At 46.9% G+C, this 25711-nt stretch overlaps 2 protein-coding genes across 2 annotated transcripts in view; one reads left to right on the plus strand and one right to left on the minus strand.

Annotated features, from left to right (window-relative positions):
• Positions 1–25711, minus strand: part of BOLA3 (bolA family member 3) — a 460366-nt gene that overhangs the window by 367133 nt on the left and 67522 nt on the right. The window lies entirely within an intron of this gene.
• Positions 11735–25711, plus strand: part of SLC4A5 (solute carrier family 4 member 5) — a gene marked incomplete at its 3' end in the record, with an annotated part of 60546 nt that continues 46569 nt past the window's right edge. The window contains exons 1-2 of the mRNA XM_083368436.1: positions 11735–11802; positions 15160–15320. Coding sequence (XP_083224562.1) covers positions 11750–11802; positions 15160–15320 — 214 coding nt within the window. The 5' untranslated portion in view covers positions 11735–11749. The remainder of the gene's footprint in view (positions 11803–15159; positions 15321–25711) is intronic.

The raw sequence follows: 25711 nt of genomic DNA on the forward strand, positions 1-25711 counted from the left end.
ATAGACTTCAATCTGGGTTCATACATCATGCTAAACTAATACATGACAAATGTTATTTATTTTAGCACTACAGTATGTTGCTCTTCCTAGCCCCAAGGTCCCTTGGATATTCCAGAAATAGATTTACCAACCAAATGTTGAAGTGCTTTGCCTATAGTTTCTAGCTCCTGGCAGTTCAATGTTAATGCTCTTAGTCAGTTTAATCAGATTAGGCTAAAATACAATGAATATCCTTTTTTTTCCAGGGAGCATTATGGTGGAAAAGCCTCATGTTAAACTAGTAGGAATTGTAATAAACACGAGGCACATTTATTTGCTGGCTGAGTTTTCCTTCCTTCTTGTGACTCATGTGCCCCTCCACATGGCTCAAGGGCCAAAGGTTCCTGTTAAATAGCGGGTTCTTTGGTGCAGGAATGAAGACGCGGAACAGAGTACAGGATAACTCATTGTTTCTTTCGTGCTGGAACTGTACTGGGAAAATGTCTGCAACTAGCCGCAATATATAGTCTAGCCCTTAGATGGCAGCCAATAGGTTTGAATCAACCATTGCCGCCTGGAGATAGCCAGTACATAACACCCCTCCCCTCTTAGAACAGACCATAATAACACCAATTAGTCTCAACAATTGTCAAGACTCATTATCCAACACACTAAAGTAAAGTGATAATAATAATAATAAAAATAATAAAAAAGCAATGTAGGTTACAATGAGATTAAACAATGTCTCAATGAACAGGCTTCACCATTTGCACTATTAGACAGTTACAACATAGCACTAGTTTCTGTAGTCTAGTGGCAACAGGATTTACAACAATATATAGCTCTTTATTTTACAACGTAATCTGGAAAATATGAAGGAGGCTTCTGTGCCCTAGAGGAACGTCTCGGAGTTCCCATCACTTTGTGGTCTACCAGCTTACCCAGTGGGCGGGGTAGACTTGTGTCCCTTTGTGCTCCTGACTCAAGGGGATTCGATGCACTCTGGCTGGCCTCTCCAGGTTGGCCCACCCCAGAGTCAGACAGTTCGGCAGAGTAGGCACAGCGGTTGCTGAAGTTCTGTTGGCTTGCTCCTACAGGGGGTCCATGTTCCACTCCAAGCTCCCCAGTTCTCCCTCTGGTTCCCCCTCAGTTAAGAAGGAGAAGTCCTGGTAGTCCATGTGAGGGCTGGCTTGGCCGCAAGTTTGAGGACCTTGGGAGGGACTTATGATGCAGTCCTCACTTAGTGGCCATTCTGGAAACCATTTCCTGAGCTGATCAATGTGTCATCTGACAACTCGCCCTCCCTCCAACCCCACTTCATAAGGTATGGGTCCAGATGCTTTGCTGATTTGACCAGGAACCCACAGATTCCCATGACCATAGTTCCTGGCCCAAACCCAATCGCCCATGTGCAGCCCCCTCGGGGGTTTTGGTCAAGAGGCTTCTGCTGCCACTCTATCTGGATGCAATCTGTCCAGTTTAGTAATCAAATGCCTCCCCCAATGTAGTTCTGCAGGACTTTTGCGTGTAGCAGTGCAGGGCGTAGAATGCTGGCAGAGTAAAAAATCTGCCAATCTGTGATGCCAGTCACCTGTAACTATGCGCTTGAGTGCTTCCTTCGTTGTCCTCATCATGCGTTCAGCTTGACCATTAGAAGATGGATGAAAAGGCGCAGATGTTGCATGTCTGATGAGATTAGCTCTAAGAAAGGCCTGAAATTCAGCAGCAGTGAATTGGGCCCCATTGTCTGAAACTAAGACATCTGGCAACCCATGGGTGGCAAAAAGTTTTCTCAGCACCTGGATGGTCCTAGCAGTAGTCATGTTAGGAACTGGAATTACTTCCAGCCATTTTGAGTGGCTATCCACTACTATAAGGAAGAGCTGCCCCTGAAAGGGCCCAGCGTAGTCTATGTGAACCCTAGACCAGGGAGTGTGTGTTTCCTCCCACCTGTGAAGTGGAGCCTGTGGCATTTCAAGCCTAGATTGCTGGCATGTATAACCATGGACTTGACCCTCAATGGCCTTATCAAGGCCAGGCCACCAAAGCTAGCTTCTAGCTAAAGCTTTCTTTCTGACAATGCCTGGATGGCCTTCATGTAATGATTGTAAAACCCTGTCTCTTAGGGAAGTGGGAATTAAGACTCTGTTTCCCCATAAAATGCACCCTTTATGTGCAGATAACTTATGCCTCCTGACAAAATAGCTTTGAAATTCTGAGCCTGGACTTTTTTCCAACCAGCCCGTGTATACCCATGACAACACTCTACTAAGTATTTTACCTGTGGCAGTTTCAGCAGCAATGTCCCCTGCATGGAGGGGAAACTCAGGTATGTCCCGTATGGACAATATTCTAGTAGCAGGAGCCAGATCTGGATCCATTAGTGGCAGTGATAGGCTGCTGAGGCCATCAGCATGGCCCATTTCCTTGCCTGGTTTGTGAATTAATTTAAAATTGTATGCAGATAGGAAAATAGAGCATCTCAACATTCTTGGAGATAGTATGTGGGGGGGTTGTTTGTCCATTGTAAAAAGTCCCAACAGAGGTTTGTGGTCAGTGTAGACCATGAAATCCCTGCCATATAAATAGTCATGGAATTTTTTTTATTCCAGCAACGATGGCTAGGGCCTCTTTGTCAATCTGAGCATAGTTGCGCTCAGCAGAAGACAATGTTCTTGAGTAAAATGCTATAGGAACCTGTTTCCCATTTTTTTCTATGTGACTTAAAACTGCCCCCACCCCACAGGGAGATGCATCACATGCAAGACATACAGGTTTAGACTCTTTGTAGTGAGTTACAGTGGACTTTTCTGACAATAGTGCTTTTAATGGAAACCTTTTTCATGTAAGTTAGTCCATTTCCATGGAGCTTTCTTATCAAGAAGCCTATGGAGAGGCTCTGCTATTGCAGCCTTATTAGGTAGAAATGTGTGATAGAAGTTTAGGAGACCCAAGAATGCTTGTAGCTCTCCTTTTGATTTGGGCCTAGGAGCCATTTTAATGGCCTTCACTTTAGAATCAGCGGGGTGAATTCCGTTAGCATCAATTCTGAAACCCAGGAATTCTGTTGAAGAAACCCCAATACTACACTTGTTCTTTTTTAATCTGAGGCCTGCTTCGTGAAGCCTCTGCAAAACAGCCTTGAGCCTACTGGCCAACACTTCTGGGGATTCCCCTGCAATAAAAACATCATCAAAATAAGGGCAGATGCCCTGTATACCCTTGAGTGTACGCTCCATGATTCCCTGAAAAATACCCGGTGCAACACTGACTCCAAACTGTAAGCGTTTAACTTTGAAAGCCCCCCTGTGAGTCACGATCATTTGAGCCACGGCTGTGGCCTCATCAACCAGCAATTGCTGATAGGCCTGTGCTAAATCAAGTTTAGCAAAACTAGTACCCCCTTGCAAAGAGGCTAAAATATGGTTGACCACTGGGACTGGGTAAGCGTGTTGCTTGAGGGCTTTATTTAGTGTGCATTTATAGTCAGCACAAATGCGAACTTCCCCGTTGGCTTTGAGTGGGGTGACTATAGGAGTTTCCTACTCCCCCCCCCATCGACAGGCTGTAACACACCCTGTTCTACCAGCTTATCAATTTCAGAATCAATTTTATGTTTTAAGGCAAAGGGGACCCTACGAGCCTTAACCTTGATTGGAACTACGTTGGGATCAAGCTTAAATGAGATAGGCGGGCCTGTGTATGTTCCCAGGGTTGAATCAAAAACATCCGCATATTCCTCGCACACTGATGCGAGGTCTGCAGTTTGTGTCCGGTTTATGCCAGTAATCTGAATACCTAAGGCATCAAACCAATCAAGTCCAATGAGACTCATTCTCTGGCCCCCTACTACTATTATATCCACGTGCCCCCAAAACCCTTTAAACTTAACCAACAAAGCGGCTTCTCCCTTAACTTTAATGTGAGCATTTTGAAAATCCGTTAAGATTATATCTGAGGGTCTTAGTTTGGCCCAATTGTTACTGCGCCTACACACGAAGTTAAAAGTGTCTTGAGAAATGATTGAGACTGCAGAGCCAGAGTCCAATTCCATCTTACATGGAACTCCTTGTAGCTCTACCATGAGCTTAAGTTTGGGTTTGAGGGGCCATCGAGCCCTGGTGCGGCATATGCTTCTGCGGCTTCTGAAAAATCCCACACTAACTCGACCCTGGGCCCCAGTACCTCTCCTAGTCAATTCTTCCAACTGGTGTTTGGGTGGCCAATCTCTCTGTCAGGCTCTGCAAACCACCACAATGTGGCCTGTCCTTCTGCAAGCTCTACACATGGCTGAACGAATCTGCAGTTGGTGCGGAAACGGTTGCCGCTGCACCCCTTACATCTTGGTAAGAGAACTGCCTTATAATTGTCCTCTTGAGGCTGGCTGTTGCGGTGTGGCACGTTGGGTTGCTTTTGGAGTCGGTTGATTTCAGGTTCTTCTTCCTCGGAAAGTTCTTCGGTGCAAACGGCATCCTCACGGTGGACCGTTTCTTTGAACTTTGCCGATTTGGTGGGCTGTACAGTTTGAATGGCACCCCCAGCAGCTTTGTCGGCCATCACTTCATCTTGTGCTTCGGAAAATGTTAAATTTGGCCTAACAAATAGTGTCTGCTGAAGCGTTCTGTCCCATAGGCCACAGACGAGCTGGTCTCGTAGTCACTCTTCTAAATTTGAAAACTTGCATAGGCGTGCGGCCAGCCTTAGGCCCGCCATGAACTCCGACACTGACTCCCCGGGAAGCTGCACTCTTTGGTCGGACTTGCACTCTTGGGCTGGAAATGCTCTTTTTGAGATCTGCGTAGGAGACCGCTTCGATTGGTGTTGGCGTGAAAAGGTTCTCAGCTAAATCAAAGGTAGCTGGGCCACATACACAGAGTAGCGTTGTGGCCTTCAGTCCTTCTTCCGTGGTCTGGTTGGCTCTGAAGTAGTTTTCTACTTGCGATAAATATGATGTCTATTCCTCTGGGTGTTTCACGTCGAATTCTCGCAATTTGCCAACCTTCGGCATTCTTCTTGCTGGTTCCTGCGTTTTCCAGATCCTGCTTCAGGCTCAGGGAATGAGTCCACTGAACACGAGGTCACTAGTGTAGTTTGCTAGCTGACCTTGAGAGGGGGGAATGCCTCTTCTCCGGTGTGTGCTGCTTTTACCTCGTAGACTTCAGCTCTTTATTCTGTGAAGCAGGATCCCACCTTCATCGCCACTGTTTAATAGCGGGTTCTTTGGTGCAGGAATGAAGACGCAGAACAGGGTACAGGATAACTCATTGTTTCTTTCATGCTGGAACTGTACTGGGAAAATGTCTGCAACTAGCCACAAAATATAGTCTAGCCCTTAGGCGGCAGCCAATAGGTTTGAATCAACCATTGCCTCCTGGAAATAGCCAATTGCAGCACAAGAGACTTGTAGTCTGGGTTGCTGGAGAGCCGTTAGCTGCTCCAGCAACCTACATGGTGTTTCACAAGAGCCCAGTACATAACAGTTCCAAAGATGGTGAGGGAGAAACTCAGCACCTGCAGGGCAGGGGGACGCCACTCTGCCATGGAGTAAATGAGAGGCTGTTGCCCACCATTGGGGATAGGGAACAGGGTGCCAATCCTGTTCTTTGTCTTAGGCAGCAGAAACCTCAATCCCAGCCCTGGAAGCTGGGTGCTCATTTGAAGAACAAGTAAGTAGTTCTTGTGTAGTGAGTTTCTTGGAAGCAGGAGGCGAGACAAGAGGGTTCCAACAGGAACATTGGTTTATTGTGATAACAGGAACAGAACTGAGAACTGAAGCTTCTACACAGCTACTTATATGGTTGGCCACTAGGTGGCGGCCAATATGTTTGAAGGAACCTATTCCTTCAAACATATTGAAGCCAACCAATGATTGTCCTGGAGACTGCATGACTGAGCAGCCAGCGACTGTTACACCGACACCCTAATTAGGCAATCTCAAGCAGCATAACAGTTCAAGTAAAAGGCCCAATACATTACAGTTCTGATAACAGGCATTCTGATAATTAACAAGTAAATCCAAAGGAAACCTGCAGGGCAACAGAGAGTGACAGTGTGGCTGGGGGGTGGGGTGGGAGGGAAGCTAGTTTTCACCCTGTTTTCACAGTTTTCCTGCACATGAAGTGCAGAGCAGAAGGAGCAGCACAAACTGCAGCCTTGACTGCCTCAAGGGACCTTTCATGTCAATTTATGGTCAGAGTAGGAAAAATGTGTCATCCCACAATCATTTTCTGGTTTCACTCAACCCAGAATAATGCAAAAAGTCAAGAGGACAGCTGGTCCTAGTCATCAAAGACTTGCCCCATTTTCATCTGTGTCCTGCACATAGGGGGGGGGGACCTGAGTGTCACAGCTGCCTTCTAGACTTCTTTGACACCCTTCCCTCATGAGTGGGATAACCTCCCAGCCACCTTGTTTAGAGTGACCCGCTCACTGCTTAATCAGCGACCAAGGGATGACCCCTTGCAAGGTAGGGCTGAGGAATTTGTACAGTATCTGCAGGACAAAATCGCTCAGATCCGGACTGGTTTGGACTCCAACTGGGCTGAATCCAGTGGAGTGGAGAGGGCAGGTCTTGGTTATAACATTTGGGGTAAGTTTGACGCTGGGTCTTTGGATGATGTGGACAGGATTATACATAGACTGAGTGCTACAACCTGTTTATTGGACCCATGTCCCTCCTGGCTAGTTTTGCCTGCTGGGGAGGTGACAGGGGGCTGGCTCCAGGCAGTTGTCAATGCTTCATTGACAGAGGGTGTCTTCCCCTCCGCTTTAAAAGAGGCGGTGGTGAGGCCCCTCCTCAAGAAGCCTGCCCTGGACTCGGCCTCATTAAATAACTATCGTCCTGTCTCCAACCTTCGCTTTGTAGCGAAGGTTGTTGAGAGTGTTGTGGCGCATCAGCTTCTGCATTTCCTGGATGAAGCGGACTATCTGGACCCGTACCAGTCCAGTTTCAGACCCAGTTACAGCACGGAAACAGCATTGGTTGCACTGGTAGATGATCTCTGGCGGGCCCGGGACAGGGGTTGCTCCTCTGTCCTGGTCCTACTTGACCTCTCAGCAGCTTTTGATACCATCAACCATGGTGTCCTGCTGCGACGGCTCGAGGGGTTGGGAGTGGGAGGCACTGTTTTACGGTGGTTCTCCTCCTACCTCTCAGGCCATTCACAGTTTGTAGTGGCAGGGGGGCAGAGATCTACCCCAAGGCCCCATTCTTGTGGGGTACCTCAGGGGTCGGTTCTCTCTCTCCCCCCCCCCATTTAACATCTATATGAAGCCACTGGGTGAGATCATCCGTGGCTTTGGGGTGAGGTATCACCAATATGCGGATGATACCCAGTTGTTTATCTCCACCCCGAGCCTGCTTCTGGGCTTGGGCTGCTTGTTGGTCCTGGAAACATGGCCAGACCACTCTCTGGACTGCTCTCAACTGGGCTCTGGGACTGGTATTCTGAGGCTGTGGCAACAAGCTTGGCTGGGATAGAGGGCTTGGCATCACAGCTGGCTTGCTGATGGGAGAAGCAGCACGGGCTCCAGCAGTTGGGCTGGGGCTCCGGTGAGGGAGGGAAGAGATGGATAGTTCTTTGCATTCCCACCCAAGGCACCCACCTCCTGGGCAACAGGAATCGTATCCTTCACCTCCAGTCTGCCAAACGTCTCCTTCAGCTGTACAAGCGAGGGGCTGTGGACTGCAGACTGAAACCTCCACTCTCCAGAGTCATCTCATCCCATCGACCTCTTTCCTTTCTTGCAATCTGCAGACGAAGAACCCAGGGACAGCAGCAATAAGAGCTCCTCTCCAGCAGTTACAGGAGTGCTCCTGAACTGAGGGGTAACCTCGGCTTGGTATAGGTCCACCAGGATTGTAGCTCCTTCCTGCGGTACCAGTTTCCCAGGTTGGATTAACCTGGCCTTTGGCTGAGCCCCTGCCAGTGGCTGGAGCGTCAGCCTGAACTCTGACAGCCAGAGTTCCATTGCAGCCAGCAGCAGTTTCACTCTTCTCCTCCATTTCAAATCTTCGCCGAGTGTTTACCACTCTCCCAAAAGTGAGTGAGTAGGCAGTCAGGGCCCAATACCCCCAAAAATGGAGTTTTTAGGAGACTTGGTTTAATGTCTTGGTTCCAACAGACAGAGACAAATAAAGCAGAACTCCAAGGCTTTCAAATTCCTCAAAGAATATGTTTATTAGTTACAAAGTATTGGCATGGTCAAGAGTGAAACCAAGTCCGGATACACAAGTAACAATTCCCCAATACAAAGTTAAATGTGTCACCCATAAAACTATGCAAACAACTATGTTCCCCAATATGATTATTTGGGACACTTTTTATGCAAGACTCAGTCCCTAGTCTCGGGAGCAGCCGATGACCTTGGTTCCCACAGGACAAAATATTATTTTGACTAACAAAGCACATGGGCAAACCCCCTCCCCTATCTATGTGGCAACCTAGAATGAGAAGGAAAATGTCTGCAGCCATGCTCATTTGTAGAGTTGGCAATATTATTTTAATGAGTTGCAATATCTTAAAATTATTATCATCCAAACAACTTTCTTTTTAGGATAGTTGGAAGAATGAATTATGCAGCTGGGGTCACGGTGGATATTTTAACAACAAGAACCAAGTAGAAAGATCAATGAAAGTAGGTTTTCAGAGATTCTGGATTCCAAGGAAAATTATATTTATTTATTTATTTATTTATTTATTTATTTATTTATTTATTTATTTATTTATTTATTTATTTATTTATTTATTATTTAAACTTGTATACCGCCCTATTCCCGTAGGACTCAGGGCGGTTTACAGGGGAAAATTAAAAATACATAACATACAAAGTTAAAATTGATTAAAACTAAGATTAAATTAAGTCCCTGAATTTAAACTAAAACCCCATTAATAAATAATTAAAACCCCTCAGTCTGGGCCAGACAGCTCAAAAAACCAAGTTTTCAAGTCCCTGCAAAATGAGCGAAGGTCGGGGGCAGTCCTAAGCTCCGTGGGAAGTTGGTTCCAAAGGGCTGGCGCACCCACAGAGAACATTCTCCCCCTGGGGATAACCCGCTGGCATTCCTTGACCGGCGGTACCCTAAGAAGGCCCTCCCTGTGGGAGCGCACAGGACGATGGGAAGTTGATGCCGTCAGCAGGTGTTCCCTTAGATAATCTGGACCCAAGCCATTTAGAGCTTTATAGGTCATTACCAGCACCTTGAATCTCACCCGGAGGGCAACCGGAAGCCAATGCAGCTCACGGAGAAGAGGTGTTACACGGGAGTATCGGGAAACTCCCATAACAACTCGCGCAGCCGCATTCTGCACCAGTTGAAGCCTCCGAGTGGTCCTCAAGGGCAGCCCCATGTAGACAGCGTTGCAGTAGTCTAGCCGGGAGGTCATGAGCGCATGGGTGACTGTGCGTAGGGTATCTCGGTCCAGATAGGGCCGCAACTGGTGCACCAGACAAAGCTGGGCAAAAGCCCCCCTGGTCACAGCTCCTATATGGTCTTCAAAATTGAGCCGTGAATCCAAGACGACGCCCAAGTTGCGAGCCCTATCGACGGGGGGTAACACCCCACCCCCCCATCATTAGTGGTGGAACAACCTGGTTTATCTGAGATGCCGGTATGCACAGCCACTCAGTCTTGGCAGGATTGAGACGAAGCCTGTTTCTCCCCATCTAAACCCGGACCGCTTCCATGCAACGGGACATCACATCGAGTGCATCACTGGGTTGGTTCGGGGTGGAGAGAAAAAGTTGGGTATCATCAGCGTACTAATGATACCCCACCCCGAAACCACGAATGAGCTCGCCCAGCGGTTTCATGTAGATGTTGAACAGGAGGGGAGAGAGAACCGACCCCTGGGGGACTCCACAAATGAGAGACCTTGGGGCGGACCTCTGCCCTCCCGTCAACACCGACTGTGAGTGGCCCAGGAGGTAGGAGGAGAACCACCGTAAAACAGTGCCTCCCACTCCTAACCCCCTGAGACGCCGCAGTAGGATAGCATGGTCGATTATAACGGTACATTTTGTAATAGTGTTATTTAGAGAGAAGAATAAAACCTTGAGGGGATGGTCTTTAATTCCCTGCAATGTTCTAGGGTAAAGTTAGAAAGGAATTATCTGATGAAGGATAGCAATAGCAGTAGCATGTAGGGTTACAGACCACCCCATAGTGCTGGGTGGTTTACAATGTCACCATATTGTCCCCAATGATCTGGGTCCACATTTTACTGATCTCAAGAGGATGGAAGGCTGAGTCAACTTTGAGCCCTGTTAAGATTGAACTCCAGGTTGTGGGCAGAGTTAGCCTGCAATACTGCATTCTAACTACTGTATCACTAGGGCTCTATATAGATTGTTTGTGGAGGAGAGAGGTTAATTCTAGCACATGGTAGGACCAATGCTCCTGTAGGAAATAACAGAGTTGGAAGGGATCTTGGAGGTCTTCTAGTCCAACCCCCTGCACAAGCAATAGACTATGCTATTCCAGACAAGTGGTTGAAATCAAGAGAGGGGTCAAACATGTCATCAGTCTCAATTCCTTCATGCCTACAAGAAATCTAAGTCCAGCCCACCTTGAATTCCACTGATTCTTATCTATCACCTATTTTCTTTGATTGTTAGTAGTTCAGATTCTTGTAGAGAACACGAGCTTACAATAAAGCTTTATATACATTTGAACTGCCTGGACTTATCCAAAGGGTTTTAAACTATTATTGAAGGGGAGTGGTAACCAGTCTTTAGGATCTTTAGGACCTAATCCCAAGCATAAAGCCCAAGACAACCAGTCAAACAAGGAGGTAGAGAGTCATGGGAAGGAAGAGAAACTCAGATACAAACTAGAAGATGAAGAAAGCATACCCATGGTCAGCCATATGTATCAGACACTAACACTCAAAGTTTGGGGAACAAACAGGATTAACTTGAACTACTAATATAAGAGGGCAAGTATGACATAGTTGCCATTACTGAAATTTGGTGGGATGAAACTCATGGCTAGAATGTACTGATGGAAGGATACAAACTATTCAAAAGAAACAGACCTAACAAAAGAGAAGGTGAAGTTGCATTATATGTAAGAGATCACTCCCTCTCTACAGAAATGCATAAAACCAAGGATGAAAACCTAGAATGCATATGGTTACTATAAAAGGGGGGAAAATGACTTTTCCATAGGTTTGTACTACAGGCCACTCATCCAAGCAGAAGAAATATATGAACTTTTTGCTAATCAGTTAACAAATATATGTAGGAAACATACCACAGTTGTAATGGGGGACTTTAACTGGGAGATAAACTCTGCATCAAGTGAGAGATCAAACAGATTCCTTACCAACCTAGCTGACAGGTTTATCATCCAAAAGGTAGAAGGAACCAGAGGGACAGCTATACTGGACCTAATTCTTACTAACAGAGAAGAAATGATTGGGGGGGGGTGTTATGAAGTCACACCAATTTGGGGGGAAATGACCATGTCATATTGGAATTCAATATAATAGAGAATCAAGTAATAGAATGTAATCAAACCATTGTCTTAGACTTTTAAAAAGCTGATTTCAACAGCTTTTTTGCTGCTGACCTTGGAAAGGGTTCTTTACTAGAAACCACTTTCTTTCCCAAGGACTTCAAAACTGGGTTAAAAATGTGGAATCATGAGTGGGTTCTGCCTGTCCTTAATCAGCTTTTCATCTTTGGTTCAGTGTCACCTGCTGCAGAGCGCCTCCGATATATCCTGGGTGAAGATGATGATCCCCCCAACCCAGCACTATTCACTGAGATGGACACTCTCCAACGGGATGGAGAAGAAATGGAATGGAAGGAGGCAGCCAGGTAGGAACACTGTGAAAGCAGGATCCATTTGGCTCCAAGCAGCTACAAAGGCTAAATTTGTGGCTAGATAGATATAGTTAATGACCTAGAAGAGTTCAGAAAGGAACATGAGGGAGACTTTGGTTCCTGCTATATACACGTGTATTGTTCTTATGTTTCTCATGCTCCTTGTTGCCTCTAGCCAAGCAGCTTTCTGTCTAGTCAATGGAAAAATTTGGGAAGAGATTGTCATCTTAGCCAGTGGTTCCTAATACCTTTCATTTTTGTGGGGGACTAGAGTACTGTAGAGTAATTCTTGAAATTTGTCATCGCTTGTCTGATTTATATGCTTATTAGTTCCTATGTTGCAGCTAGTGTACACATAGGAAACTGGCTCAGAGTTGAAGGGAATTCAGGATTAGATGCACATTTTACCCTCTTTTCTCTGGTATGGCATCAAGGATAAATAACCAAGTGGAGGTCATGGTTAGGACACCTCCTACTCCACCCAAATAGTAATTGACATAATATTATGTACCTATGCACAAAATCAAGGAAAACTATACCTAGGAGAAATGTGATTTTCATTCATCATCATCTCATGAAAATTGTGAGTGCAAAAATTTGCAACTATAAGAGCAGTTCAACAACAGAACCATTCATTCAAAAAGGACATATCTGAAGGGCCATCCTTCTAGGACACCTTAGTTTCAATTACTGCAGTGAACGGGTGATTGAACTCAATGGTTTAGGCAGCTCTTTCAAGACTATAATTCTGTGATGGTGTGGCTTAGAGTCACTTCCTGTAATGTTGAGAAGGATTGCCACACTGGGCTCAGCTGCTTGGTGCAGAGAATCAGCTGTTCAGTGGCTGTGCTCAGACTGGGGCACTGACTTGACTGCACGGTCTGCAGGCTGATGGGAGTGGCAGTAGGAGTGGGGCTTCAGCGACTGAGTTGAGACTAGACCTGGGATCAAGGCCGGAGCAGCAGCTGCCCTAAGGACCCTGGGCCCTAAGGACCCATGGGCTCAGGACCAGGGCTCTTGGAGCTTCCATCTGAGCCTTGCTGGCTGGGGGAACAGATGCAGCTGTTAGTTTGCAGTGAGAGCCAATTAAGAAGGGCAGCCCTGGCACCTGGATCAGTTGTTTGGCGGTGCTTCATTGCATGCGATGGCCCCATCGGTTGCTGGCTTGGAGGAGGAGGATGAACTGGACCTGGGGCCATCGGACAAAGGGATCCATTATCCCCAGAACCATTCAGAGAGCCTGGGGAGGGAGGAGATGCAGTCCCAGGTCCAGATGGATAGCTACTTGCTCAAGAAGAGGAAGAAGAGGCATGGCTGACACCAGATAACACTGACAAACAGCAACCTCTGGTGAGGAGCGGCAGCTGCACTCGCCTGATCCATGGAACTAAAGAATGGAGAGATGGGAAGCTCAGAGGAGGCCAGTGGGGCTGCTTGCAAGAAAGCAGCTTCACCCCTCCTAAAGAAGAAAGCCAGATTGTGGATTACTTACTACTACTGAGTGCCAGGTCGGTTAATAATAAGGCTTCCCTTATTCAAAATCTCATTGAGGTAGAGTGAGCTGTCCTGGCATGCATTACTGAGACCTGGCTGACTCCAGAAATGGGGGTTCCCCTCTTGGGGATGGGTCCAGCCAGGTTCTGGGTTTGGCACCAACCAAGACCCCACGGCAAGGCAGGTGGGGTGGCAGTGATTATCAGAGAATCCCCTGTGGCCTTCAGGAGCTTTGCTCCTCAAAACTCTGGTTGTGAGTCCCTGTTTCTGAAGCTGGATTTGCGGGATCAGTTGGCATTGTTGCTAGTGTACTAGCTTCCCTGATGTGTGGCAGCCTCCCTGCCTGAGCTGCTGAGGGTTATCTCAGCCATAAGCCTATCTCAGATCACCACGGGCCTGACTCAGGACAAATCAGATCAGACATCAAATCTGATTTTCTTCTTCAAGCAATGGCAATATGACCTGGTGGGGGGCTTATGATTATGCCTCTTGTCCTGGTCAGATCATGCCCTAGTGTCCTTGAGGCTGTCTTATGACCCGCCATGCCACCCCCCACTGCAGGAAGGCCAGACCCACTTGGCTGATGGACCCAACCGGGTTCCAAAGGGAACTGGGGGATATCCCAGAGGTTTTGCTGCATGGTCCTGCAATGTAAGGGCATCTGAGCCCTTAGACAGGATCATGCCTGTGCAGCGGTATATAAGTCTAAACACTTTACAGACTCAGCCTGTTGCCCCCAACAATCTGGGTCCTCATTTTACTGACCTCGGAAGGATGGAAGGCTGAGTCAACCTTGAGCCGGTGAGGATCAAACTGCTGGCAGTCATCAGAAGTATTCTGCAGAACTGCACTCTAACCACTGCACCACCGCAGCTCTGATGTGAAATGCTTTCAAGGGAAAAACCAAGAAAGTCCAGTTGCCCTTTGAACAGTACCTTGGGGAGAAACGTGGCATGGATGACTGAGAATCTCCATAGACATTCTGGAAGTAGGTAATGACAGACGGCTTTCTGATCTACCAGGTGTCACAAAGTTTGGATAAAACATTTGTTTTAGTTGGCTCTAACTGCACCCAGATCGGTTTAGTACAACTTGACTCAGCTCTTAGCCCAGCATAGCAGAGATACTAGCTCTTTAGACTCCCGTTGTTAGGTTCATTTCTGCCTGGCGAAGGGTTTTGGCACAGGAACCTGCTGAAGGGATAAACCCCTTCTCCATCACACAATTGCTGCATTTCTCTTGCTGCATCTGGACTGATGGAAAAGGATTTTCTCTAATCCCCAATGATGAGGCGTTTCCACTTCCTGACATGTAAAGACAGATTTGTGATGGGCTGAACGTTATTTCTCCCATTCTCTAAAACAAGTGCATTTTCTTCCCAGTGGCGTTACTTCTATTGTAGCATCCTTCAGAAACTTTTAGAATGCAGAATGCAAAATAACAGAGTTGGAAAAGGCCCTAACCCTAACCCACAACTCTAAGAGGGAAGCTGTTCCACTGATTAATTGTTCCTACTGTCAGAAAATTTCTCCTTATTTCCAAGTTGGGTCTCTCTTTAACAAGCTTCCACCATTACTTCTTGTTCTATCCTCTGTGAGTGCTCCTCAAGTTCTAGAATTAGCAGAGATATTCGTTCTAATTTTATTGTAAATTACATTAACTGAATCTTTCTGAAAGTGTATCTTTCTTCTCCTCACCTTTATATCCCAAGAAAGTAGGGAAGGTTCCTTCTGGGATGTTTGCCATGTCCCTATTCCTTATCTTATTATTGTATAGTCAGCAGCTTTTCTCTCGCAGGTCATTCCCACGGACCATTTCATATGGCAAAAAAGATGCTGGTATCTTTCTTTGTTTCAGGTGGATTAAGTTTGAAGAGAAGGTGGAAGAAGGAGGGGAGCGATGGAGTAAACCTCATGTATCAACTCTGACTTTGCATAGCTTGTTTGAACTGCGCACTTGCCTGCAGATGGGAACCATCCTGTTAGATCTTGATGGCTACTTCCTGTCACAAATCATAGGTAAGGTATGAAAATCTAAAGCCATGGTGGCACACATGCCACAGGTGGCACGCAGAGCCCTCTCTGTGGGCACGGGCACCATCGCCCTAGTCCTAGGCCTTCACCTGGGTTTTATAAAGCCTTTTTGCTTTAGGCCTCTGCCACCGTGTGCAAAAAAAAGAAGGTTCAATTAATCAATTTCAACTTCTCGTGGGGAAAAAAAAGATCTCACAAAGTTGGAATTGATTGATTGAACTTTTTAGTCCCACCCAGTCTGCCATTACCACTGCAGCTACGCCCACCCAATGGGCCACGCCCACCCAATTGCCACACCGACCCAATGGGCCACAACCACCCAGTGGGCCATGCCCACCCAGCACCCGACGATACATAAATGGGTTTTGGGTTGCAGTTTGGGCGCTCGGTCTCTAAAAGGTTCACCATCACTGATCTTTTTTTTTATTGAAAAGTTTTTCAATACATTTTATCTTTAACAACCCCTCCCCACCCACCCCCTTCCCAACCCTACCCAACCCTCCCCCCCTCCCCTTCCCCCCTCCCCGTCCCCGACTTCCCAGAGCTAAATACAAGGTATAAAAATAAAAACAATCATAAACAACCATATGCTAACAACAATGAACTATTAAGTCTATCGCACTTTAGCTCTTATAAAGTGACTACAAGCAATACAAATATCACATCAATACTTATTCAAATGCTAAATGAAACTTTTTAGTCCCATACTTATTCTGGATATAATCAATCCATTTTTTCCAGTCCGTAATATAACGTTGCGAATGGTCTTTCAAATACGCCAAGATCTTTGCCATTTCCACCAGGTTAGAAACTTTTAAAGTCCATTCTTCTATAGTCGGCAGTTCCTCCTTCTTCCAATATTGACCTACTAAAAGTCTTGCTGCTGTAATTAAATTCAACATCAACTTAGTGTCCACAACAGTAGTATCGGTAATTATACCCAGTAAAAACAATTGCGGACAAAACTTTATCCTTTGCTTAAATATCTTCTGCATATTCCACCAGATTTTAATCCAAAACGCTTTAACCTTTTTACAGGTCCACCATATGTGAAAGTACGTTGCGTCTTCGCCACCACACCTCCAACATTTAGGTTGATAGTTCGGATACATACTTGCGAGCTTTTTAGGATCTAAATGCCACCTATAAAACATTTTATAAAAGTTCTCTCTTAAATTTTGGGCTTGCGTAAATTTTACGTTTCTCACCCAGATCTTTTCCCAAGTATCCATTGTAATAACTTCTTGAATATTCTGAGCCCATTTTATCATGCAATCTTTAACAAGTTCTGTTTCTGAGTCAATTTCTATCAATGCAAGATATATCTGTTTGATATGTGCTGGACCCTGATTTCTAATTTGCTTTACCAGATTTTCATCAGTCGTTGAGAAACTAATCTTCTGATCTTCTTTCCACCTGGCCTGTAATTGCCCATATTGAAACCAGGTTTGAACAATCTTCTCTTCTCTTAAAAAGTTATACGGCTTCAAACACCATACATTCCTTTCCAAACTTAAGATTTCCTTATATGTAGTCACATCATGTTTGAACCCAACATTTATGTTTTCTATTGCGTGTTTCGGTATTGCCCATAAAGGTATCTTGTAATTTAACTTATGTCTATACTTTTTCCAAACTTGCAACAAAGCATGTCTTAAAATATGCACCTTAAACACATTATCTACCTTCTTATCATACAGTAAATATGCATGCCAGCCAAATAACAAGTCATGGCCTTCAAGATTTAATAATCTCCCTTGTGTTAAATTAATCCAATCACTTATCACTGACAACGCAGCAGCTTCATAGTATAGTTTAAAGTTGGGCATTTTAAGACCACCTCTTTCACGCGTATCCTGCATAATCTTAAATTTAACTCGTGGCCTTTTCCCTGCCCATACAAATTTATTGATACCCTTTTGACATTCCTCCAAGTTTGAGTCCTTTTTAAGAATGGGTATCATTTGAAATAAGAACAGAAATTTCGGCAGAACATTCATTTTCACTGCTGCGATTCTTCCCAGTAATGACAATTGTAACTTTTTCCAGCTGTCCAATTCTTTTTGAACTTTACCCCATAACTTTTTATAATTATTTTTATATAACTTTGCATTTGAGGGTGACAAATAAACCCCCAAGTATTTAACCCTTTTGACAATTTCAAATCCAGTTAACCCTTCTAAAACAGCCTTTTGTAATACTGTCATGTTTTTAGCCAATATTTTAGTTTTTTGTATATTAACCTTGAATCCAGAAACTTTCCCATATTGCATTATTATCTCCATCAGGTCCACAACAGAATTTTCTGGCTGGGTCACCGTAACAACCAGATCATCTGCAAATGCCCTCAATCTATAATCCTGATCTCTTATTTGAATTCCCTTAATTTTTTTCCGAATTCTGTATTTTAATCAATAATATCTCCAATGTTAAAACAAATAATAGAGGTGATAGCGGACACCCTTGCCTTGTGCCCTTTTCAATATTACATACTTCAGTCAAACTGTTATTTACTATTATACGGGCTGTTTGCTTTTGATATAATGCCCTAATTGGTTGTAAAAATTTATCCCCAAAGTTCATTTTATCTAATACTTTCATCAAGAATTGCCAATCCAGTTGGTCAAAGGCTTTTTCAGCATCCAGAAAGATCAGCGCTGCAGGGATCTGGTTGTTCCTTTCCAAAAATCGCCATCACTGATCTAAAGCAACTGGAAAGATCTGAAATTAAAAACTCATCCCATCCAAACCCTGCTACTGATAACTCAGGTTATAGTGGGATCACTTGAAGAACTCTGTGTCTTTGGTGATAGGAATCCTCTCTCTGTGATGGCCAAAGTTCATATTTTTCTTGTAATGAAACTATAGCCTTGCAGCCCCTACAATATCTTTTATACAACCAGGGGACCTTAATTGTGGCACTACTGCATAGTTCCCTCTCTCGGCCATTCTAGAAGGGTTGATACATTTATGCCCCAAGGAAATGTTGAAATCATCATAGAATCATAGGGCTGGAAGGGATGCTAGAGGTCTTCTAGTCCAACTGTTTGCTCAAGGCAGGACACCTCACATCATCATGTCCAAACTTTTCTAGTAAACCTCCAACAATGGAGCACCTACAACTCTGGAGGCAAGCAGTTCCTTTGGGTAATTATTCTTACTGTCAGGTGTCCTTAGTTCGATGGTGAATCTCCCTTTGATGAGCTTCCACCCACTGCTTCTTCTCCTGCCCCCAGGTGCTATGGAGAACAAATTCATCCTCTCTTTCCTATGGCAGTCCTTCCAGTATTAGAAGATAGCTAGCATGTCACATGTTATGTATTGGGCTTGTGGTACCACACCACGTGTGTTGCTGGAGAGCTAATGGTTCTCCAGCAACCCAGACAGGCTGTCTCTGGTCCTGCAATTGGTCAGCCCCAGGCGGAAAGCATGGGTTCAATCCTATTGGTTGCTACCATAGGGCTAGGCTATATATATATTGTGGCTGGGTGCGGCCCAAGCTCAAGTACAGTTCCAGCAAGAATAAAAGAATGAGTTCTAACATCACCCCTAAACCTTCTCTTCATTAAGCTAAACATACCTAATTTACTTAGCCATTCATCATATAATTTAGCCTCCAGATACCTTATCATTTTTATTGCTCTTCTCTGTATTCCAAGTGTGGTCTCACCAGTTCAGTATAGAACAATATGCTAGCCCTCTGGTGATGTGGCCTAGGACTGCATTGGCATTTTGGGCAGCTGCAGCACACTGCTGACTCATACTTATGTGATGATCCACCAGGACACCTAGATCCCTCTCACAAGTACTCACAAGTTCAGCCAAGTACTGCCTAGTTTGCACCTGTGCATTTGATTTTCCCTGCTTGTGTAGGACCTTACTTACTTTTGCATGTTCTTGGATGGGACCCAATGTTCAAGTCTCTCAAGATTCTTCTGAGTCTTGAGTCTATCTTCTGAAGTATTGGCTATTCCCCCCGGCTTGGTGTCATCTGCAAATTTGATGAGCAGCCCTATCTCCTCGTCTAAATCATTAATGAAGATGTTGGTACCCGGGACAGAAATTTGAGGTACCGCATGTTATGCTTCCCTCCTTGTAGATGTAGTTCCACTGAGGACTACACACCAATTGCACTTGCCAGGCAACTGCAAATACATTGGTGGTACAGTCTATCCCACATTTTTCTATCATGCCAAGATGTAGGCTGTGGTCTGTCAAATGCCTTACTGAAGTCTAAGTATACTATATCCACATTTCTTTGATCCACTAATTTAGTCAAACAAACCCTTTTTTACTATGTAGACACTCACAGCACACTATTCCTCTTAAGGTTAACAGACTGTAAAGAACAATTTTATGCCCACCTGCTACTTCTGGATATGTTTTGCATAGCAACATGTAACTAATGGTGGAACATTATGAATGGTAAGCATTAAGTAGTCCAGACATGTCAAACTCGCAACGTCATTTGACGTCGCGTGACCTATTGCAGGGCTTTTCAACTAGTGGTACGGATACCACCTGTGGTACACTAGCACCTGGCAAGTGGTATGCGACCATCCTAGAAAAGTGGTAGCGGGGGAAGGAATGAGCTGAATCGGTGGCAGCACCGCACAAGCCTGAGCGAGAGACTGCTGGAGCTGCAGGGCTGTCGGAGCTCAGCGGAAGCACCAGGATCAGCGCCAGGTTCCAGCTGGAGCTCAGCACTGATCCTGGCGCTTCTGATGAGCCCAGAAGAAGCGCCGATCAACTGGAATGTTGCAGCATCTCCAGAGTCTTGTGATTTACATTCAGATGCTTGGCAACTGATTCATATTTATGACAGTCACAGTGTCCCAGGGTCATGTGAAGTGACCAAAACCTGCTGCAACCACCCAGCAGATGGGGGGGGAATAAAAACCAAACACCCCCCACCCGACCCACGCTGCCAATCCGCAACAGAAATGCTCACAACAATGGAAACCTCAGACAGGAGGAAAAGTGCCACCGGGCGGGCAGGCAGGTGTCTTGCTTGGCTGTGGCTTGGGGGGCACTTTTTTCAGTGCCATTGTAACTTCGAACAGTCCTTAAGCAAACTGTTGTAAGTCGAGGACTACCTGTACTTCATCACTTTTTTCCTTTTTTTTTTTTTGGTCATCAGGTTTTTGACCCCTTGCTGGGCGACTGGTGGTACTCGGATGTTGCCCTATCCTAAAAGTGGTACAGTGGGTGAAAAGGTCGAAAAGCCCTGACCTATTGGAGCTTCTTCCCCATTGCCAGCGTGTACGGACCACGGACCGTAGTTTGACACCCCTGAACTAGTTCAAACAGAATCCATGGCTATTTTTAGTTCTGTAGCTTTAAAAGCCATATTTTATACTTTCTTGCTTAGCAATGAATATCTTTATAAAATGATATATAATTACTGTTGTACCCTCATTGGATATTGGTTCAGTTTTAATCAGTTTTATTTTGTTTATTTAATTTATTTATTAAATTGCTTGCTGCCCATCTCACCACAAGGTGACTCTGAGCAGCTTACAAAGTTTAAAAGAATAAAGTAATACAACATTTATGTAATAAGAAAATAGGCAAAATACAAAAAGACGGGGGGTCGAATGAGCAGAGGGGGAGGTGGGATCTGTTATTCTATCAACCGCCTCCAGTGTGATGCTTCCCCATTGGAGCCCCAGGCCAAGCGGGAGAGCCCGGCCGTCGAGCTCTTGCAGAAGGTCAGGACAACGGAAGCCAACCTCACTCCAGGGAGCAAGAGGTTCCAAAAGGTAGGACGGAGAAGGTTCTTCTTCTGGATCCCACAGCCAGAGTCCTCTGGCCAAAAAGACTTGCAGCCTGCCTCTTCTGCCAGCATGGGTGGCACAGGCCAATCCCAGTGGGGTGAGATGGTCCCTCAAGTAACTGGACCCCTGCCACGAAGGGCTTTAGAGGGGATCACCAGCACTTTGAGTTGCACCCAGAAGCAAACAGTGGTGACATGGGCCACTCTAGGAGCCCCCCAAAGCTTCCCAGGCACCTGCACTCTGCACCAGCTCTACCTTTTGAATATTTTTCAAGGATAGCTTTATGGAGCCTTTCTGGATTTTCCTCTCACGGGTTTGAGTTTTATATTCATTGAGGTATGTATTTTGTGTTACTGGTATCATCTAATACCACAGTTCCTTTTTAAAATAACTTTTAAGTCAGTATCTAAAGATATTTGAAAAAATATATAGCTTTTACGTTACTGCTGGATCAAAGATTGAAATACACCGATGAATTGTGTTCGGCAACAGTTTGCAGTCTCTATGTAGCAATGTAGCGTTCCCAGAAGTTATCTTGAAAGACATTGGCAAAAGGGCTTAATTTCAGCAGCATTTCGTTTACGTTTACGTTTACGTTTTATTTAATTTGTATACCGCCCTTCTCCCTAGGGACTCAGGGCGGTTCACAGGGCATATAAATAACAATACAATACAATACAAAAGTTAAAACAAAGATTAAATCAGTGCCCAATTAAAAAACAATAATGCAATTCTAAAACAACAATTTAAAACCCAACTCCCCCATCAGGCCAGACCAGCTAATTCAAATAAATGGGTCTTCAGGCCACGACGGAAAGTTCGGAGGTCTGATGCCATCCGGAGCTCCACCGGCAGTTGGTTCCACAAAGCCGGGGCATCCACAGAGAAGGCTCTCCCCCTGGGGGCCGCCAGTCGGCATTCCCTGACCGGAGGCACCCTGAGGAGGCCCTCTCTGTGGGAACACACAGGGCGGAGGGGAGTTGAAGCCGGCAGCAGGTGGTCCCCGAGGTAACCCGGACCCATGCCATGTAGGGACTTAAAGATCATAACCAAGACCTTGAACCTCACCCGGAAGACAACTGGCAACCAATGCAGCTCGCGGAGCAAAGGTGTAATATGGGAGTACCGGGAAACTCCCAAGACAACTCTCACGGCCGCATTCTGTAACAGTTGGAGCCTCCGAGTGGTCTTCAAGGGAAGCCCCATGTAGAGAGCATTACAGTAGTCAAGGCGAGAGGTCACGAGCGCATGAGTGACCGTGCACAGGGCATCCCAGTCCAGATAGGGCCGCAACTGGCGCACCAGGCGAACCTGGGCAAAGCCCCCCTAGTCACGGCCACTACATGATCTTCCAGGGTAAGCCGTGAATCTAGGAGGACTCCCAAGTTGCGAGCCCTATCCACGGGGGGTAAGAGCTCACCCCCCAAAGAAAGAGATGGAACATTTTGAATGTCCCGGGATGCCGGAATGCACAGCCACTCAGTCTTGTCAGGGTTGAGTTGAAGTCTGTTCCTCCCCATCCAGACCCGAACCGCCTCCAGGCAACAGGACATCACAGCGAGGGCATCACTGGGGTGGTTTGGGGTCGAAAAGAAAAGTTGGGTATCATCGGCATATTGATGATACCCAACTCCAAAACCACGAATGATCTCACCCAGCGGTTTCATATAGATGTTGAACAGGAGAGGCGAGAGAACCGACCCCTGAGGAACTCCACAAACGAGAGACCTAGGGGCCGATCTCTGCCCCCCTGCCAACACCGACTGCGAACGTCCCAGGAGATAGGAGGAGAACCACCGAAGAACTGTGCCTCCCACTCCCAATCCCCTGAGACGCCGCAGCAAGATACCATGGTCGATGGTATCGAAAGCCGCCGAGAGGTCTAATAGGACTAGGACAGAGGAATATCCCCTGTCCCGAGCCCTCCAGAGATCATTCACCAGAGCGACCAATGCCGTCTCCGTGCTGTACCCGGGCCTGAAACCCGATTGGTAGGGGTCCAAATAATCCGCTTCATCCAGGACCAGAGGGAGCTGATGCGCCACCACACTCTCAACAACCTTCGCAAGAAAGCGAAGGTTGGAGACTGGACGAAAGTTGTTCAATACAGCTGGGTCCAAGGCAGGCTTCTTGAGGAGAGGTCTCACCACCGCCTCCTTCAAGACGGTGGGGAAATAACCCTCACTCAAAGAAGCAGATATAACTGCCTGGAGCCAGCCTCGTGTCCTCTCCCTAGCTGCATAAACCAGCCAGGAAGGGCACGGGTCCAACAAACATGTGGAGGAGCTCAGCCTCCCCATAATCCTGTCCACTTCATCAGGGGTCACAGAATCGAACTCTTCCCAGATAACATTGACAAGACCGCTCGTGTCCTGATCGCCAGACTCTGCCCAGTTGGAGTCCAAACCGGTCCGAATCCGAGCGATTTTATCCGACAGATGTTGACTAAATTCCTCGGCACGACCCTGCAAAGGATCCTCCCTCACCTCCTGATTAAGAAGTGAGCGAGTCACCCTAAACAGGGCGGCCGGGCGATTATCTGCGGACGCAATGAGGGTAGAGAAGTAGTTACACCTCGCCACCCTCATCGCTGCGAGATAAGACCTAATATAGGTTCTTAACCGCAACCAGTCGGGTTCGGATCGGCTCGACCTCCAACAGCTCTCTAGGCCCCGTTTCCGACGCTTCATCTCCCGGAGCTCCGCGGAAAACCATGGAGCTCGCTGGGATCTGCGCCGGGTCAGGGGCCGCAAGGGTACAACCCGGTCAAGTGCCTCAGTGGCTGCCCTTTCCCAGGTTTCCACTAAGGCATCCGCCAAGCTGTGAGCAATGGAGGCAGGTGGGGACCCCAGCGCCGCTTGGAATCTATCAGGATCCATTAAGCGTCTGGGGCGGTACCATCTGATTGGCTCCGTATCCCCACGGCGGGGGGTGGCAAAACGGAAGACCATCCGCAGGAGATGATGATCGGTCCATGACAGGGGCATAATAAATAAATGAAGAGCCCCCACCAAGATCATCCAACCACCGTCTAGATAAAAAAATCAGGTCAAGGGTGTGGCCTCCCTCATGAGTTGGTTCAGAAATTACTTGCGTCAGGTCCATGGCCATCATGGAAGCCATGAACTCCCGAGCTAGCTCAGATGAGCCTCCCAGGGATGGTAGATTGAAGTCTCCCAAAACTATAAGTTTGGGAAACTCAACCACCAACCCTGAGAGGATATCGAGCAGCTCGGGCAGGGCTGCCGCTGTACGACTAGGCGAAATGTACGCCAGCAGCAAGCCCAACTGCGCCCCAGGACCAAATCTCACAAAGAGAGACTCACACCCGACTATCTGAGAAACGGTGGTCTCCCGCGGACATAAGGTCTCCCTAATAGTAACCGCCACTCCCCCACCCCTACCTTGAGCTCGTGGCCGGTGCAGCACCCGGAAGCCTGGTGGGCAGAGGTCAACCAAAGGGACCCCACCCTCTGGGCCCAACCAGGTCTCCGTGATGCAGGCCAGGTCCGCATGCTCACCCTCAACTAAATCCCTAACGAGGGGAGCTTTGTTAACCACGGACCTGGCATTCAGATACACCAGCCGGAGCTCAGGAGGCTGCACATCCTCGCTCCCGGAACCTCGGGGAAGAAGCAGAGGGTCGGAGCGCCTCACCGCTTGCAAGTAGCGGAGATGGCCCTCCCGGTAGCGATACGGCCCCCTGTCTATCCGCCTGCTGCCATTCCCCGTCGTGGGAATTGGTAATCCCACGACCCGCTCGTGAGCTCCGGAGACAGCGACACCCCGTTCTCCCGCCGCGTGGTCGGACCCAAGTCTGGCCTGAACCATGGTTGATTGGCCACCCCCCAAAGCCAGACAACCCTTATCACCCACCCCTCTCCCTAACCCTATAAAAAATTTAGATAAAAAAATGATCAGAGGCCTTCTATTAACTTTATATTGACGGCCCCTGCCCCTGCCCAGCCATCTCTCAGGGTCCCAAAACTCGGGCCCGTCATCGAGGTTGAAAGTGTTTAAGGAGGCGGGTCGCACCCAGGAGAGGGGGGCTCCCCTGAGGGCATACAAGTCCGTGCTAGTATATTTTCGCATAAGTCTAGCAAGTCCAGGAAAGGTGTCCCATTAGTGGGAGGATCAAAGCATAAAGACAGATATCTAGGTCCCCACCCAACTTCACTGCCACTCAGTTGGGTGCCCCCAGAGACAGGCCACCCCCCGCCCTCTCACGACGGGTTGCAACTCTGTTCCTGGAGGTGGGCCAGGTATCCTCTGGGTAGGCAACCCCATAGAGCTCCCACCTCCATGGGGCCGCAGATGGAGAAATCAAGCCACTCTCCCACCGTGGCCGATACCCAGGTGTTTCCCAAAATCCAAGGGGAGAGGGGGAGGGTAGGCAGAAAAGATGATAAATATGTATGTCCATATGTCCGAGGCAAAAAGGGCAGGCAGGCCAGGATAGTGAAGATGGTCCAAATCGCCAACATCGCTGCAGAAGCAGTCCAAAGGCGGTGCGGGAACCACGTCATCTTAGCACCATTATGATGATCCGCGGTCATCTTCTCCGCCACTGAATGGACTGAAGACGCCGTCGCCGCCAAG

The sequence above is a fragment of the Vipera ursinii genome (assembly GCF_947247035.1).
Source record: "Vipera ursinii genome assembly, chromosome: 8".
Lineage (NCBI taxonomy): Eukaryota > Metazoa > Chordata > Lepidosauria > Squamata > Viperidae > Vipera > Vipera ursinii.